Source organism: Chiloscyllium punctatum, chromosome 3 (genome assembly GCF_047496795.1).
Source record: "Chiloscyllium punctatum isolate Juve2018m chromosome 3, sChiPun1.3, whole genome shotgun sequence".
Lineage (NCBI taxonomy): Eukaryota > Metazoa > Chordata > Chondrichthyes > Orectolobiformes > Hemiscylliidae > Chiloscyllium > Chiloscyllium punctatum.
Window position 1 is genome coordinate 63,450,004 of NC_092741.1, and position 17,981 is coordinate 63,467,984.

Here is a 17,981-nt window from a genome sequence, read left to right on the forward strand (position 1 = left end):
TTCTTAAGAATGGAGCTGCAAATAGACAGGTTGGTGAAGAAAGCATTTGGCATGCTTGCCCTCATTGGTTAATGTATTGAATATAGGAATTGGAACATCATGTTGCAGCTGCACAGGACATTGGTGAGGCCACTTTTGGAATACTGCATTTAAATCTGGTCATTCTTCTACAGGAAGAATGTTGTTAAACCTGAGAGGGTGCAGAAAATATTTACAAGGATGCTGCTGGAACTGGAGGGCTTGAGTTAGAGGGCAACACTAAATAGGCTGGTGCTTTTTCCCCTTAGACTTTGGGAGGCTAAGGGGTAACCTTTTAAAGGTTTATAAAATCACAAGGGGTATGGATAAGGTGAATAGCCAAGGTTATTTTTCTAGTGAGAGAGTCCAGAATTAGAGATTTAAAAAAGACCCAAGAATTAACTTTTTCATGCAGAGGGTGGTGGGCATACAGAATGACTTGCCAGGGGAAGTCATGGAAGCAGGTCCAATTACAACATTTAAAAGGCATCTGGATGAGCATGTGATTAGCAAGGGTTTGGAGATATATGGGCCAAATGCTGGCAAATGGGACTAGTTCAGATTGGGATTTCTGGTTGGCACAAACAGGTTGAACCAAAGGATCTGTATCTGTGCTGTATGACTCCATAGCAAGTGGTTCTGTGCTGAATCTCAAAGACAACATCCTTTATCAAGAGTCACCACTGTAGATTTTAGCATGGTTGAAGAACTCTAGGAACAACCAATCACTTCTACAGTCACAGTAACTGCCAATATCACCAGCTGACTAGTGATCAGTTGATGATCCCTTTGAATTGTATTGGGAGAGTTGGAGCTGGGTGGGCTACCTTCCAGCATGTGTTACGCTGTGCAAGTTTAAGAGACAGTTTTAGTTGGAGTGTTGAGCTCCAAAATGCTAGCACCATTCCCAAATCTGAGTTCGGCATTGATGGATGTCACAATGTATCTACTCTGTATACTTTTGGAGGATTTATTACATGCGCTGATGCTTTTACCAAATAACGTCTGGTATGGATTGTGTTAGATGTGTTGAAGTCACCATTTTGGAGTCAAACTATTCCTCACAGATTCAAGGAACTCGGTGCTAAGGTGATATATCATGTTTCTTCCCATACCAGTGAGTAACTCGATAAATGAGTGTCTCCAAGACCTGATGCCTCTTGCTGGATGTTTATATTATTACATATAAAAAGAAAAGAGAATGTGCAAATGCTGGAAATGTCAGAAATAACTCAACACTTCTTGGAATGAAAAACATGCTTTTAGCTGCAATATAAGAACTGAATGTAAACTCTAGGCTTGAAATTTTGACCCGTCTCTTTTTAGATATTGAATGATCTGCTGTCCAAGACTAGGCCCTTGCACATTCACATTTCACAAGTTGTTATCAGAATGAAAGAGGTGAAGTTTGTCTTTTCACACAAATGATGGAGTAGGAACAGCCAGTGAGTTAAAAAATCAAGATCCAAAAGAGTCTTTAACCTATCAAAGCTCTGTTCTCCTGCTGTAAAATGTAACTGAATTTTCCATGATCATCATATATTCATGCTCACTGCATTGCTGGTATTAACATTCTAAGTTAACGCGTTTATCCTATTCATTTACAATACATTCATTTAAATAATTCATCATATTTTCCCCTAATTGGTCTCATTCAAAGCTGTAAACCTTGAGCATTTCTAACTTTATTTTTTGGTAACCTATCTGCTTTACTGGCATTGACTTTGTCAGTATTTGTTCACTTTAATCTAGACATTCCTTGGTGTGTCAAACCCTCATATCAGAACTGAGTACCCTGCCAATTATAAGAAATCCTTTACTACAGGCTGAAATAAAAAAGTACTTTTCCATGTAGCAGCTTGGAAATGGCACTATATTGTGGAACCAAAAGTGATCCTTAGAAGGGAAAGAAAGAAAGACTTGCTCTTAACATAAATAAAAACAGTCTTGGTAGGAGTGAGAGGAGATGAATAACTGTAGCACTGGTGAGTTGGTAGGAGCCTATAAATTTATGACAATTTTTGCCACAGTGTATGACATAAGTGTCTGACTTTCAGGGTTACATTGTACTTTGCTCAAAAACTGCATGCATTCATGTAAAACTCCGTTATCTCACTTTTTAGATTAGAATCAATCTAAACATCATGGCATAGACAGAGAACACAGGGGGCTAACACCTTCAACATATTGTCTCGCTAACACCATTGTTAACAGCTAACCTGAAAATGCAACTTTTTAAAAAAAGGTTTTGTAATTTACACATGAAAGAAGTGAAACAATCATGATATTCTAACAGATGAAAGGCTTATCAGACAATCAATTTTTCAAAGTGTACTTTCAGTTACATCACACTGTAAATTTTTGCTATAAATTCTGTGTGTTAGGATTGAGCCCTCCATTATCACCTGATGAAGGAGCGACGCTCCGAAAGCTAGTTGCTTCCCATGAAACCTGTTGGACTATAACCTGATGTTGTGTGATTTTTGACATAATTGTTAACACACCTATCTCTGATTCAAGTCCCACTACAGGACTTGACTACAAAGTTCAGTGCATGAAGTACTGAGTGAGCCCTGCAATGACAGCGGTGCTGTTTTTTGGATGAAAATTTAAACCAAGAACCTGGCTACTTTCTCAGGTTGATGTACATGATCTCACACCAACTACATTGGAGATAAGGGTTGAGAGTTTCCCAGATAGCATGGTTCATGCTTATATTTTAATTAAAATATGAAGCTGCCATAGGCCTGCTGTCTCATTAGAGAGACACAGCTGACAGTGGTTTAACCTGCAGACCACCGTAGCTCAGGTGAGGGGTGAGGTGGAACCTTCACAGTGACTTCAGCTGGTGTGGGATAAAGAACCTTTGCTGTTAGCATCACACTGCATCACAAACCAGTCAACTGAGCTGTGACCCTCCCAGACTCAAGCACAGTTGATTACCAGATCATTATCACAATGTTCTTAGTGGGAGTTTGCTGAGTGCACATTTACTGCCATGTCTCTTTCACCAAGTCAGTGATGATGTTTGAAAGTACTTTGAAACATCAAATGTCTGTTAAAAGATCTAAATAAATGCAATTCTGAAGAAGAGGCAACTTGAACTCACAACATCAGTTTGCTTATCTGTCTCCACAAAATTGCAAATAGAGTTAAGGAGAATCCACAGGGTTTTTACCGATACATTAAGGAGAAAATGGTAACTAGGGAAAGAATAGGGCCCCTCAAAGATCAGAAAAGCAATCTTTGTGTGGGGCCACAGGAGATGGGGGAGATACTAAACGAGTATTTTGCATCAATATTTACATTGGAAAAGGACATGGAAGATATAGAATTTAGGGAAATTGATGGTGACATCTTGAAAAATGTCCATATTACAGAGGAGGAAGTGCTGGATGTCTTGAAACGCATAAAGGTGGATAAATCCCCAGGACCCAATCAGGTGTACCCTAGAACTCTGTGAGATGTGATTGCTGGTCCCCTTGCTGACATATCTGCATCATCAATAGTCACAGGTGAGGTGCCACAAGCCTGGAGGTCGGCTAACATGGTGCCACTGTTTAAAAAGAGTGTTAAGGTAAAGGCAGGGAACTATAGGCCAGTGACCCTGACATCAATGTTGGGCAAGTTGTTGGAGGGAATCCTGAGGGACAGGATGTACATGTATTTGGAAAGGCAAGGATTGATTAGGGATAGTCAACATGGCTTTGTGTGTGAGAAATCATGTCTCACAAACTTGATTGAGTTTTTTGAAGAAGTAACAAAGAGGATTGATGAGGGCAGAACGGTGGACGTGATCTATATGGACTTCAGTAAGGCATTCGACAAGGTTCCCCATGGGAGACTGGTTAGCAAGGTTAGATCTCATGGAATACAGGGAGAAATAGCCATTTGGATACAGAACTGGCTCAAATGGTAGAAGACAGAGGGTGGTGATGGACGGTTATTTTTCAGACTGGAGGCCTGTGACCAGTGGAGTGCCACAAGGATTGGTGCTGGGTCCACCATGTTTCGTCATTTATATAAATGATTTGGATGTGAACATAAGAGGTATCATTAGTAAGTTTGCAGATAACACCAAAATTGGATGTGTAGTGGACAGCGAAGAAGGTCACTTCAGATTACAACAGGATCTTGATCAGATGGGCCAATAGGCTGAGAAGTGGCAGATGGAATTCAATTTAGATAAATGCTAGGTGCTGCATTTTGGAAAGCAAATCTTAGCAGGACTTATATACTTAATGGTAAGGTCCGAGGGAGTGTTGCTGAACAAAGAGACCTTGAAGTGCAGGTTCATAGCTCCTTAAAAGTGGAGTTGCAGGTAGATAGGATAGCGAAGAAGGTATTTGATATGCTTTCCTTTATTGGTCAGTGTTTTCAGGACAGGAGTTGGGAGGCCATGTTGCGGCTATACATGATATTGGTTAGTCCACTTTTGGAGTATTGCGTGCAATTCTGGTCTCCTTCCTATCAGAAGAATGTTGTGAAACTTGAAAGGGTTCAGAAAAGATTTACAAGGATTTTGCCAGGATTGGAGGATTTGAGCTGTAGGGAGAGGCTGAATAGGCTGGATAGGAAGTTTTCCCTCGAACACGAGAGGCTGAGGGGTGACCGTATAGAGGTTCATAAAATCATAAGCAGCATGAATAGGATAAATAAACAAAGTCGTTTCCCTGGGGTCGGGGAGTCCAGAAGTATAAGGAATAAGTTTAGAGTGTGAGGGGAAAGATATAAAAGAGACCTCAGGGCCAACGTTTTCACACAGAGGGTGGTACATATATGGAATGAGCTGCCAGAGAAAGTGGTGGAGGCTGGTATAACTGCAACATTTAAAAGGCATTTGGATGGGTATACGAATAGGAAGGGGTTGGAGAGATATGGGCTGGGTGTTGGTAGGTGGGACTATATTGGGTTGGGATATCTGGTCAGCATGGATGAGTTGGACCAAAAGATCTGTTCCCATGCTGTACATCCCTGTGACTCTATGCTGTCAGACCTACTGAATATTAGCAGCACTATTTTCATTTCAGATTTTCAGTATCCACAGAATTTTGTTTTTATTTAGGTTAAGAGCAAGTCTTTCTTTCTTTCCCTTCTAAGGATCACTTTTGGTTCCACAATATAGTGCCCTTTACAAGCTGCTACATGGAAAAGTACTTTTTTATTTCAGCCTGTAGTAAAGGATTTTTTATAATTGGCAGGGTACTCAGTTCTGATATGAGGGTTTGACACACCAAGGAATGTCTAGATTAAAGTGAACAAATACTGACAAAGTCAATGCCAGTAAAGCAGATAGGTTACCAAAAAATATAGTTAGAAATGCTCAAGGTTTACAGCTTTGAATGAGACCAATTAGGGGAGAATATGATGAATTATTTAAATGAATGTATTGTAAATGAATAGGATAAACGCATTAACTTAGAATGTTAATACCAGCAATGCAGTGAGCACGAATATATGATGACCATGGAAAATTCAGTTACATTTTACAGCAGGAGAACAGAGCTTTGATAGGTTAAAGACTCTTCTGGATCTTGATTTTTTAACAAAATTTTAGAAATAACTAAAATCTCCCAGCTTTAAGGCCTATAAATTTACAGTGCTTACTCTGGTCCAGGTAAAATGTCTTTTATTTGAGACTTTGCATTTATAAAAAATTCAAACTATATCCATTTGTTGGAAGTTCAGTCCCCAGTTCTTCAAAATTGGATCCTCACAAAAGTCTTCATTGACGTAGTCTGGATATCCAGGTGCAGAAATCTCTGTTGTTTTTTGAAAAGGTCCTGTCTCCAGAACTTGGAATTTCTCTTTGGAATGGCAGCACAATTGACATTGGCAGCAGTCTGGGGAAGTCCATTGCAACCTGATGATCTCTTCTTGCTGGTCTACACATAACGAAGTGTCAAGTTCTGTGTCTAAATGTGTGTATTCAGAACAAATAAATTGAGGCTGCTCAATGTACTCATAAAATATAATGGTATCCTGATGCGTAGAGTTATGGTCAAAATCTCTGTTTCTGAACCTACCTGGAGATTCAATGTTGATGTATTTTTTACAATGCTGCACATGTGCTTCATGTCTATTTTGTAATAGTGGAAGTCTAGGATATTTTGAGGGTTTTGTAAATTCCCATTTGGCAATATTTGTTGATTCAATAATTTGAGGTATAAAAACAGCACTTTCTAGCTCTTTCCTATTCCAGACTGTCAACATTGCAGGTAGCTGTGTTTCAGGGGCATTGAAGTACTTAAAGTATAAGTAAATTGAAAGTGTAACCAGGATTAGTGCCCCACATGCTGAACAGATTATCACTAAGTGGATTATTCTAGTTTTTGGTCCTGTGGATTAGAACACAGTGGGTTAATGCATGTTAAATATGGCTGAAGTACCTGTATTGAAACAGTGAAACAAACTGGGCTACTCACTTGTTAGTGTCTCACATTGTTCTTTACTTGGTTTACCAACCATACTATAGAGTGGAAGCCTTAAGACCATAAAACATAGGAGTGGAAGTAAGGCCATTCGGCCCATCGAGTCCACTCTGCCATTCGATCATGGCTGCTGGGCACTTCAACTCCACTTACCCGCATTCTCCCCGTAGCCCCGAATTCCCCGAGACAACAAGAATCTATCAATCTCTGCCTTGAAGACATTTAGCGTCCCGGCCTCCACTGCACTCCGCGGCAATGAATTCCACAGGCCCACCACTCTCTGGCTGAAGAAATGTCTCCGCATTTCTGTTCTGAATTTACCCCCTCTAATTCTAAGGCTGTGTCCACGGGTCCTAGTCTCCTCACCTAACGGAAACAATTTCCTAGCATCCACCCTTTCCAAGCCATGTATTATCTTGTACGTTTCTAATAAGTCTCCCCTTAATCTTCTAAACTCCAATGAATACAATCCCAAGATCCTCAGCCGTTCCTCATATGTTAGGCCTACCATTCCAGGGATCATCTGTGTGAATCTCCGCTGGACACGTTCCAGTGCCAGTATGTCCTTCCTGAGGTGTGGGGACCAAAACTGGACACAGTACTCCAAATGGGGCCTAACCAGAGCTTTATAAAGTCTCAGTAGCACAATGGTGTTTTTATATTCCAACCCTCTTGAGATAAGTGACAACATTGCATTCACTTTCTTAATCACAGACTCAACCTGCATGTTGACCTTTAGAGAATCCTGGACTAGCACTCCTAGATCCCTTTGTACTGTGGCTTTACGAATTTTCTCACCGTTTAGAATGTAGTCTGTGCTTTTATTCTTTTTGCCAAAGTGCAAGACCTCGCATTTGTTCACGTTGAATTCCATCAGCCATTTCCTGGACCACTCTCCCAAACTGTCTAGATCCTTCTGCAGTGTCCCCACTTCCTCAGAACTACCTTATTTGAACAGAAACACAGTAGGTTGTTCCAGGACTTAAGTGATGGATCCCAAATATTTTGTTGTTAGTAATATAAGTCCTCAGCTGCTCTGAACCAATCTGACAGTTAGGTGAATAAGTAATGAGTAATAATCTCATTATACATTCAATTAATGAAATAAAAAATAAAAAAAGGCAAAACCCTTACCTGATCCTGTGCTTTGACTGACACTGTTATATCATATTTTACTTTGTGATATATATCTTCCATTGATTTCAGGCTGCCACTCTTTTTTTTAACACTGTGCAGGGAGCAATCACCTTAACTAGGATTGATGTTTCAAAGGAAATCACCTCTGTCTCTGCAGGGCCAATGAGTGCTGTGTCAAAAATAATGATGGCATTGTCATAACATGGCTTTTTGCTACCAGTGCTAATACCACAAACTTCAATTTAAAAATAACTTTCAATTAATACCTAATTTTATTGAGCATTCAAGTACACTCATGGTCCAGATGCACCTTTTAATAACGTGGCTAGAGAGAAAAAAAACTGCAGATGCTGGAATCCAAACAGGAGGCTGGAAGAACTCAGCAAGCCAGGCAGCATCACGAGGTGGAGAAGTTGACATTTCAGACTTCTTCAGGACTGGGAGTGGGTGTAGAGGGAGCTGCAGATAAAGGGACTGGGGGTCAGGGTGGTGAGATGTGGATTGATGAACATGGGTAGAGGGTACGACCTGATTGGTCGATTGGAGGAATGAATCCAATTGGTGGCTAGAAGAAAGGGTCGATGAGAGGAATGGAAGGGTGGGGTGAGGGATTGGGAAGGGAGTCAGGTGATGGGAGGGAGGTTATTTGAAATTGGTGAACTCAGTGTTGAGTCCACCGTGTTGTAGGCTGCCCAGGCAGAAGATGAGGTGTTGTTCCTCCAACTTGCGGTCTGATTTGTTGTGACAGTGGAGGAGACCAAAGATGATCATATCAGAGAGAGAGTGTGAAGGGAAATTTAAATGGGCGGTGGCTAGGAGGTCAGGTCAGCCCCATGGGCCTCACTGAGATGCTCAGTGAATCGTTCTCTTAATTTACGCTTGGTCTCCCGATGTAGAGAGATCACATTGGGAACACCTGATGCAATAAACTAGGTTGGAGGAGAGGCAGGTGAACCTTTGTCTCACCTGGAAGGACTGTGTGGGGCCCTGGATGGAGGTGAGCGGATGGTGTGCTGGCAGGTTTTGCATCTTTTCTGGTTGCAGGGGAAGGTACCTAGGGGTTCGGGGGTGGTGGTGGGGAGAGTAGCACAAACCAAGGACTGGTGAAGGGAACAACCCTTGCGGAAGGCAGGGAGGGGTGGGGAGGGGAAGATGTTTTTATTCTTAGTGTTGGGGTCTAGTTGGAGTTGGCGGAAGCGTTTAAAGATGATGAATTGGATGTGGAGAATGGTGGGGTAGGAGGTGAGGACAAGGAGGACCCCGTCTTTATATGTACCAAGCTATAGACCAAAGATTCTATTCAGTCCCACTGTTTGGAAGTCAGTTCAGCATTACACATTGGAGCTTAATTTGAAGGCAGTTGGGTTTGATGGACAATAACTCCACCCAGCTATGTAATACAAGACACATTATTAACAATGGTACTCAACACAGTCCATTACTGCCTAAACAGAGTTGAAAATTATCCTCCTGTTCTTAATCAAGTTTGTTATTTTAACTCTTAGTGAAGTACACACATCATCAATAGTTATTAATAACATGATGCATAAAAGTAACATAGGGAAATGGAAGATGCCTTCTGGCAGTGAAGTGAATCCCAACCCAAAGCTCTCCCCCTACTGACCTGAATACTGCTGTGAAGGAATACAGAAGAGGAAGTTCAGATGGAGTACATTGTATTGAATTTAGTAATAAAACAAAGAATTCTGAACACTAAGGTTCTCTGGTCATATTTAATAGTCCATTGTAACAATGAACAGCATTGGGATAAAATGTTAAATTATATTCAGTGTTAGTGAGAAACATACTTACCGTCTGTCATTGGGCAAAATGCCTCATTTTCTGTCCAGTTTGAGAATTCATTAAATGAGTTTGCTCTCACTCTTGCAAAATATTTTTCACAAAATGGATTTGTCTCTTGTGTGAGGTCACAGAAAGTTTCCTTGATGCCCCAACAATCTGTTTTGTTTAACCAGGGTTTCCCATTTCTGCAATAAGGGAATTAGCACTTATTGTTTCTTCATTTATACTGTCATAATGATATTACAAAAGGTTGAAAAAGAAGTCATTTGTTTTGCCATAAAATTTGGACCATCTTGTTAAAATACATACAGTCGATGTTGCACAAAGTATGTAATGACATTTTCCGTCTCATTTCTTGTTTTCCAGTGAAGTATGTTTTGGAAATTCTGGGAAACGAATTTCACATCTTGTGGCTCTTTAGGTTCTTTCATAGCTGAAATGAAGAAAGAGAGCTTACAGACTCTATCTTGGATCAGAGTCAAGGACTACACAGTATAAATTTCAATGCTCATCTCTCACATGGTCAGTAGTGGTAGGTGAGGGGTGAATATTGACCAAGACCAATACATCAAAATGTCGACTTATATTGTTTTAGAGGGTAAAACAGATTTCACTTCATTCAATGTAATCTTGAGATTAGTACTTGGACATATTAATAGCAGCATGCACCTGATATGTACTACTCGTGTGTTTATATATCAATATGAGTGTAACTACTTTGAAAATCGTAAATAAATTAAATAAATCACAAGGATATTTTTAAAAATTATAATTTATGCCAATGTTATTGCAATCAAAGCTATTCAGAGGTGATGTATGGTGTCCTTTGTAAATAGTGTAGAGGAAAGCATCAAAATATAGAAAATCGGGCAGGAGCAGGCCATTCAGCCCATCAAGATAGCTCAACTATTCAACATGATTATGGCCCATCTCTTATTTCAATGCTGTACTTTTGCTCTCTCTCCATACTTCCTGACACCTTTAATATTTTTCTTGTGGCCTTTTAAAGCACATATCTACACATTTATTAGAATGTTTATATTTTTATTTGCTAATTCACCACTGTACTAGTGAAGATAATATTAAGCATCTGTTATGCCTCACCGGGGAAGTACACTGGAAATCAAGCCCCGCTATTCCCAGAACCATCATAAATGTTAAAGAAATGATTGAAGTGCACGCAGTTCCCCAATTTACTAAACTTTTTTAGACCCAGGTAACAAAAAGCATGAACCATGTTTCTGTACTTCACAAGAATAACTATTTATCACAAATGAATAGGTTCTAGATGCAGGTCAACAACTATAAACTGTTGACCTATAACTCTTCTAGTTAAAACTCTATCCTCATGATAAAACACCCTCTGCACGTCTGCAAATACGCAAAAAAGATGGTATAATGGGTAGAGGGAAAAAGTGGAAAGGCCCCTGTCCACAAGATTCACTGAGATAATCCTTTTTGCTTTGCAAATTTTGCGGATCTTCAATTTCTCTTCTCCAGGTACTGTTGCTACCTCGCATGAAGTACAGAATGAGTGGTTTACAAATTATAAAGTGTCTGATTTAGTGGTCAAAATTCAAGCTTACAGAAATCAGTGAGGGGAAATAAGGCTTTAGATAATTTTACTGAAAGGGACTTACATTGCCTCACCTTTGTGGAGGTTTGAAGGCTTTTGGCCATTTCATTCACACCCACAAGCTGTTCCGCTATCCAGGAACCGAAAGCATAGATTGGCAGGTGAGGACCTTTGTCATTGACAAATGGTCACCACTGTACAGATTGATTGTTAGCCAATTCTCATCCATTCAAACCCGCTAATGCCAATTCATCTGCAACTAATTTTCCCCAACTGGTCGAATACTTGGCAGTGTGAACATTGCTTACAATATGTGTTGGTTCCTTGCTTTTAAAAGCATAGTAATTCCTCCCATAATCTTTGGATTTTTAAAAGAGTCCTTTCCAAATTTCAGTCTAATATCAAAAATGCAGAAAAATAAAAAGGTAGTTTTTATACATAATGCACGAGACAACCTGGATGATTTTCATTCAACTCAGTAACTAGAAATAGGGACTTTTTAAATTCATCCATTGGATGTGAGCAGTGCTCGCTAGGTCAACATTAATTACTGATCCCTAATTACCATGGAGAAGGTGGTGGTATGCCGCCTATTGAACCGCTGCAGTTGTCAACATGTCGGGACACTCACAGTGCTGTTGGGGAGGGAGCCCTAGGATCTTGACCTAAGGAGAGTGAGGAAGAGGTGATATATTTCCAAACAAGTTCAGTTTGGCTTGGAGGGGAATGTGGATTGGCAGAATCTTTTAAAATGATGATTGATGACCAACTGTATACATAGTACTCTGATTATAATTCTGAAGGAGCTGACAGTTATATATGTATAAAAAGTTCCCTTTCGTTCTGCTTTGGGTGATATCCTTCAAAGGTAAGGTGTGCTCCTCTCTGTTTCTCAGGAATTTGTAGTTCACAGTTGAATGAACCTCACCAACCTATCTCCGTCCAGCCCCTCCATGTTGCTTCATCATTTTGCCCCTCCTCCAACCTTTCTGCCCACCTTTTGTTTCGGCATCAGAATAGATTAGAATACTGTGACTGACCAACTGGTAAATTACAGTGAGATATTCTACCACAGTGTATTCATCACAGGACCTTTAAATGATTTGGATGCCCTGCTGGTGAGAATGGGTAATGAGGATACCCTAGCATCTCAGCTTAGACTGATAGTAAATGAAATATGATAAGAAAGATGCTCAAGCAATCTCTATCAATTGTGTGACTTAATAGTATATTAAATATCCAACTCCAAGTTTATAGTAAATTGTAAATGTTACCGTTCAATAATATACTCACAGCTAATCTAGAATTTAAGAGGTTATCAAAATAAAATTTCTATCAAGTTATTCAAAAACTTACATTTTGTGTGGACAGTTTCATTATCAGAAAATTCCCCAAATCTTAAGATAGCAACAGTTTTAAAACTTTGGAAGTAAAATCTTTTGGCTTCAATTTGGGTTTGTGTTGGCTAATATAATGAAAAGAAGAAATTATCTTTGATATTGAGATTAATAGTTACACTAGTACAATATATCTGCACACATACTTGCTGGTAGTTTTAACCTGAACTAACACGCACTGGTTATTAATTGTAATATTCGAAAGGGAGAACTGAAGTTAAACTGCAGGAAAAAAGTCAAAATAATATTGTCAGAAGTGCAACAATATTTCATGCAGAAAATTCTTTGGAGATAAAACAGGTGGAACCAGAATTTTTTAAAAAATTATCTAACGGGCATTTTAAAAATATTATAGAGCATTATTTACTTACCTGTGCCATTAAATAGAATTAATATTTGTAAGAACCACAAAAAGATGTGGAACATTTGTACTGCCATCCTTACATTCTAGAGCAGATACTGTGACTATCCAACTGAAAACCAGAAAGTCATCTTACAGCAAACAATGAAACTAAAATTGCTCATACTTCCTTTTTCATACTGTTATGAGATACAACAGGGGAATTGAAACACAATGTACTTCTGCTAAATATTTTATGAGTTCCCTGTTATTATTTAGGAAAAATGCGCACAGCAGAGAAACAGATTTGAAGAAAGCAAATGAGACAATAAAACATTAATGTAATCACGTACTATAATGTACTGTTAACAATAGGATATTGTAGGAGACCAGGATGCATAAAGAACATATCACATGATATTTACACGAGCAACATCAGTAGCCAGGTTAATATATAATAGAAAGGATTGGTGAGTGAAACCTGAAAACTGTAGAAGATGAAGGCTGAAATATAAAACAAATATGCACATTAGATCAAGCAACATCTGTGGAGGGACAGCAAGATTTAACAGAGAATTTTAATCTCAAATAATGAGCTGGTTTGGTTTAGGTGGGAAATGACAGTGTTAATAAAACAAATCATGACCCAAACTTACCTCCAATCTGCAGGTTTCTGATTTAAGCAAAAGCAGTGGGTGGGTGATCAATATGCTAGATGGAGGGAGGCTGTCATTTTTAATGATGACCATGTCATACCAACCGGGAAATGTCTGCTGAGTGCAGCCAGATTTCCTGACCCTCAGGAAAATTGATAATGAAGCCGAGGTGAATAATGCTGAATCCAGGAGCTGTGTGCCTTTCATTGAGCAGTGTGCCTGTGTGCCCAATCCCCACTATCCAACAAAAGGACTGGATATACATTTCACCCTCTCCCATCCTAACTTCTCCTGACTTTCTCTAGATATGGTCTACATGCCCTAAAATTCCCCTTGAGACCCCTGACCTAGCTGAGGCCTCTGACACCCCCAGGCCTCTGTCCACACTTCAGACCTTGTCTATCCCCTAACTCTGACCACTCTCGAGGTTTCAAATTCACAGAAGCCTTCAATTCTGCCCAACAATATGATTTTTCCATCTGCCTCACCCACCTCCATGGCTCTTAAACCTGACTTTATTCTGGATTTCCTGATCTACTTCAGCAAAAGCCTCCAATGCTGCAGTCAGGATCCGAAGATTGACCATGGCCACCTCCTCTCCACCCATCATCACAATCCACAAACATGGTCTCTCTCCCATCGAACCCTAGATTTGAACTTGTTAAAAAATATACTCATGGCATCAAGATGACTTTTCTTGCCCATCTCTAATTCCCCAGAGGGCAGTGAAGAGTCAACCACATTGCTGTAGGTCTGGAGTCACATGCAGGCCAAACCAGGTAAGCATGGCAGTTTCCTTCCCTGAAGCACATTAGTGAACCAGGTAAGTTTTTCCTTCCTGACAATCTATAATGTCTTCATGGTCATCATTAGACCCTTAAACCTCAAATTCTCTATTGAATTCAAATTCCACCATCTGCCAAGGTGGGATTTGAACCTGTTTCCCCAAGGCATTAGCTGAGTTTCTAACTAATAATCTATTGATAATACCATTAAGCCATTGCCTCCCCTTCCTCCAGCCCAGAAGGAAACACCTCCATCTCCAGATCACTCACCCTCCCAGAGATGATTCTTCAGGGACATTGCACTGTGGAATTTGATTCTCTGATCCATGTCTGGGAAATAGGCTGTAAGGCAAAGGCTGGATTAATGGTGCTGGAAGAGCACAGCAGTTCAGGCAGCATCCAACGAGCAGCGAAATCGACGTTTTAGGCAAAAGCCCTTCATCAGGAATAAGGGCAGTGAGCCTGAAGCGTGGAGAGATAAGCTAGAGGAGGGTAGGGGTGGGGAGAGAGTAGGATAGAGTACAATGGGTGAGTGGGGGAGGAGATGAAGGTGATAGGTCAAGGAGGAGAGGGTGGAGTGGATAGGTGGAAAAGAAGATAGGCAGGTCAGACAAGTCAAGGAGACAGTAACTGAGCTGGAAGTTTGAAACTAGGATGAGGTGGGGGAAGGGGAAATGAGGAAGCTGTTGAAGTCCACATTGATGCCCTGGGGTTGAAGTGTTCCGAGGCGGAAGATGAGGCGTTCTTCCTCCAGGCGTTTGGTGGTGAGGGAGCGGCGGTGAAGGAGGCCCAGGACCTCCATGTCCTCGGCAGAGTGGGAGGGGGAGTTGAAATTTTGGGCCACGGGGCGGTTTGGTTGATTGGTGCGGGTGTCTTGGAGATGTTCTCTAAAGTGCTGTGCTAGGAGGCGCCCAGTCTCCCCAATGTAGAGGAGACCGCATCGGGAGCAACGGATACAATAAATGATATTGGTGGATGTGCAGGTGAAACTTTGATGGATGTGGAAGGCTCCTTTAGGGCCTTGGATAGAGGTGAGGGAGGAGGTGTGGGCACAGGTTTTACAGTTCCTGCGGTGGCAGGGGAAAGTGCCAGAATGGGAGAGTGGGTCGTAGGGGGGGTGAGGACCTGACCAGGTAGTCATGGAGGGAACGGTCTTTGCGGAAGGCGGAAAGGGGTGGGGAGGGAAATATATCCCTGGTGGTGGGGTCTTTTTGGAGGTGGCGGAAATGTCGGTGGATGATTTGGTTGATGCGAAGGTTTGTAGGGTGGAAGGTGAGCACCAGGGGCGTTCTGTCCTTGTTACGGTTGGAGGGGTGGGGTCTGAGTTCGGAGGTGCGGGATGTGGACGAGATGCGTTGGAGGGCATCTTTAACCACGTGGGAAGGGAAATTGCGGTCTCTAAAGAAGGAGGCCATCTGGTGTGTCCTATGGTGGAACTGGTCCTCCTGGGAGTAGATACGGCGGAGGCGGAGAAATTGGGAATACGGAATGGCATTTTTGCAAGAGATAGGGTGGGAAGAGGTGTAATCCAGGTAGCTATGGGAGTCAGTGGGTTTGTAAAAAATGTCAGTGTCAAGTCGGTTGTCACTAATGGAGATGGAGAGGTCCAGGAAGGGGAGCGAGGTGTCAGAGATAGTCCAGGTAAATTTAATGTCAGGGTGGAATGTGTTGGTGAAGTTGATGAATTGCTCAACCTCCTCGCGGGAGCACGAGGTGGCGCCAATGCAGTCATCAATGTAGCGGAGGAAGAGGTGGGGAGTGGTGCCGGTGTAATTATGGAAGATCAACTGTTCTACATAGCCAACAAAGAGACAGGCATAGCTGGGGCCCATACGTGTGCCCATGGCTACGCCTTTGGTCTGGAGGAAGTGGGAGAATTCAAAGGAGAAATTGTTAAGGGTGAGGACCAGTTCGGCCAAACGAATGAGAGTGTCAGTGGAAGGGTACTGTTGGGGACGTCTGGAGAGGAAAAAACGGAGGGCTTGGAGGCCCTGGTCATGGCAAATGGAGGTGTAGAGGGATTGGATATCCATGGTGAAGATGAGGCGTTGGGGGCCGGGGAAACGGAAGTCTTGGAGAAGGTGGAGGGCGTGGGTGGTGTCTCGAATGTATGTGGGGAGTTCCTGGACTAGGGGGGATAGGACAGTGTCAAGGTAGGTAGAGATGAGTTCAGTGGGGCAGGAGCATGCTGAGACAATGGGTCGGCCAGGGTGGTCAGGCTTGTGGATCTTGGGAAGGAGGTAGAACCGGGCAGTGCGGGGTTCCCGGACTATGAGGTTGGAAGCTGTGGGTGGGAGATCTCCTGAGGTGATGAGGTTCTGTATGGTCTGGGAGATGATGGTTTGGTGATGGGGGGTGGGGTCACTTCTTTAACTAGGGAGAAGGTGCAGGACAGAGGTCCTATTCTGAACTATTCCCAATTAAGCCAAAGGCTTCCCACTTTAAGGGCCAGTTAAGTAGCATGTCCCTGGTATTTAGCTTGGCTTGTTGAGGAGGATTTCAGTTCTCACCTAAATGGACAGTTTGTAGCCAATGGAGATATCTGCAGGGGGCACCCACAGATACAGAGCCTGTTGTAGACATTGACATCTTTTCCTCATTGCTGGAACCTCCCTCTCTGGCTCTGTCAAACTTGTTGCATACATCTTACTGCCTGGAATCCAATGCAATCCTCTGACTGCCTCCTCCCCCAGTGATAGCAACGGTACTTGAGAGCTGCAGAGCCTTTGAATGGCCAGTAGCTTTCGGAGGCAATAAATCCCTGTGGAGAATAATGAGGTCACTAACTTTGAACAAAGATCAATCATGATGCCATTGCGAAAACAGCTTGAAAATTCTGAGGGCCCACAATGCAGTCAGGAGTGTGAGGTCTAGAAACAGCAATTCCAGAGATTCAGAACTCCATCAGGATTACAAGCAGGGGAATAGGGATGTCAGATCAGTTTTAAAATGCTTGAACAATTACCCTTAATGCTGGGACTAATCATTAAATCTTACTCTTTCTTTACACAGTTGTGCCTATAGGCTGGCAGTGTTCTCATTTTTTAGACTCCTTACAGTGTGGAAACAGGCCCTTCGATCCAACAAGTCCACACCGACCCTCCAAAGAGTAACCCACCCAGACCTCTTTCCTTCTGACTATTGCACCGAACACTATGGGCAATTTAGCATGGCCAATTCACCTGACCTGAACATCTTTGGACTGTGGGGGGAAACCGGAGCACCCGGAGGAAACCCACCAGACACAGGGAGAATGTGCAAACTCCACACAGACAGTCACCCAAGGCTGGAATCAAACCTGGGTCCCTGGTGCTATGAGGCACCGTGCCACCCTCATGATGTAATACTGACTTTGAAGCTTTAATCAAGATGTACTTTTGTCAAAATAAGAATCTGGTTAAAGAAAGACTGAGATTTAGCTAATTGTCCTAGTAACAAGGAGAATTGACTGAAACTGTTTTAAGATTGCTGTTGCAGTAGGTCATGGGCAATATTTAATATCAGTAAAGAGCTTGGACATGGTCAGGGTTAGATCCCATATATCACTGCAGCCTGGGCTGTGGGTCATGGTCACTCTATCTGAGGGAATGGTGGTAAGTCAGTCAGGGAGATGCACACAAATCAGTCAGGGCACTGGTCACACCATCAGGTGGGGCTGTCATTCCTAGGCATTCAGGGGTTGAGGGTGGATGGGGTCATGGTCATTGCTGGAACTCTGTTAAAACTGTTTCAATCAATTCCCTTTGTCACTGGGACAATTGGTTAATTCTTAGGTTTTCTTTAGTGAGGGTTATCAAGGGCCACTGGTCTGAGAGGGAAGTTGAGGAAGTCAGTTGTG

General features: G+C 41.9%; 1 protein-coding gene across 1 annotated transcript; it reads right to left on the bottom strand.

The window, feature by feature from the left end:
* Window positions 1-7,639: 7,639 nt before the first annotated feature.
* Window positions 7,640-13,372, bottom strand: LOC140454719 (interleukin-22 receptor subunit alpha-2-like). The gene is made up of 4 exons (XM_072549619.1): window positions 13,359-13,372; window positions 9,699-9,822; window positions 9,399-9,574; window positions 7,640-7,755 (listed from the first exon to the last, which is right to left on the bottom strand). Exons 2-4 carry the CDS (start codon window positions 9,818-9,820, stop codon window positions 7,652-7,654), a joined length of 402 nt encoding a protein of 133 aa, XP_072405720.1. The 5' UTR covers window positions 9,821-9,822; window positions 13,359-13,372; the 3' UTR covers window positions 7,640-7,651.
* Window positions 13,373-17,981: the final 4,609 nt, after the last annotated feature.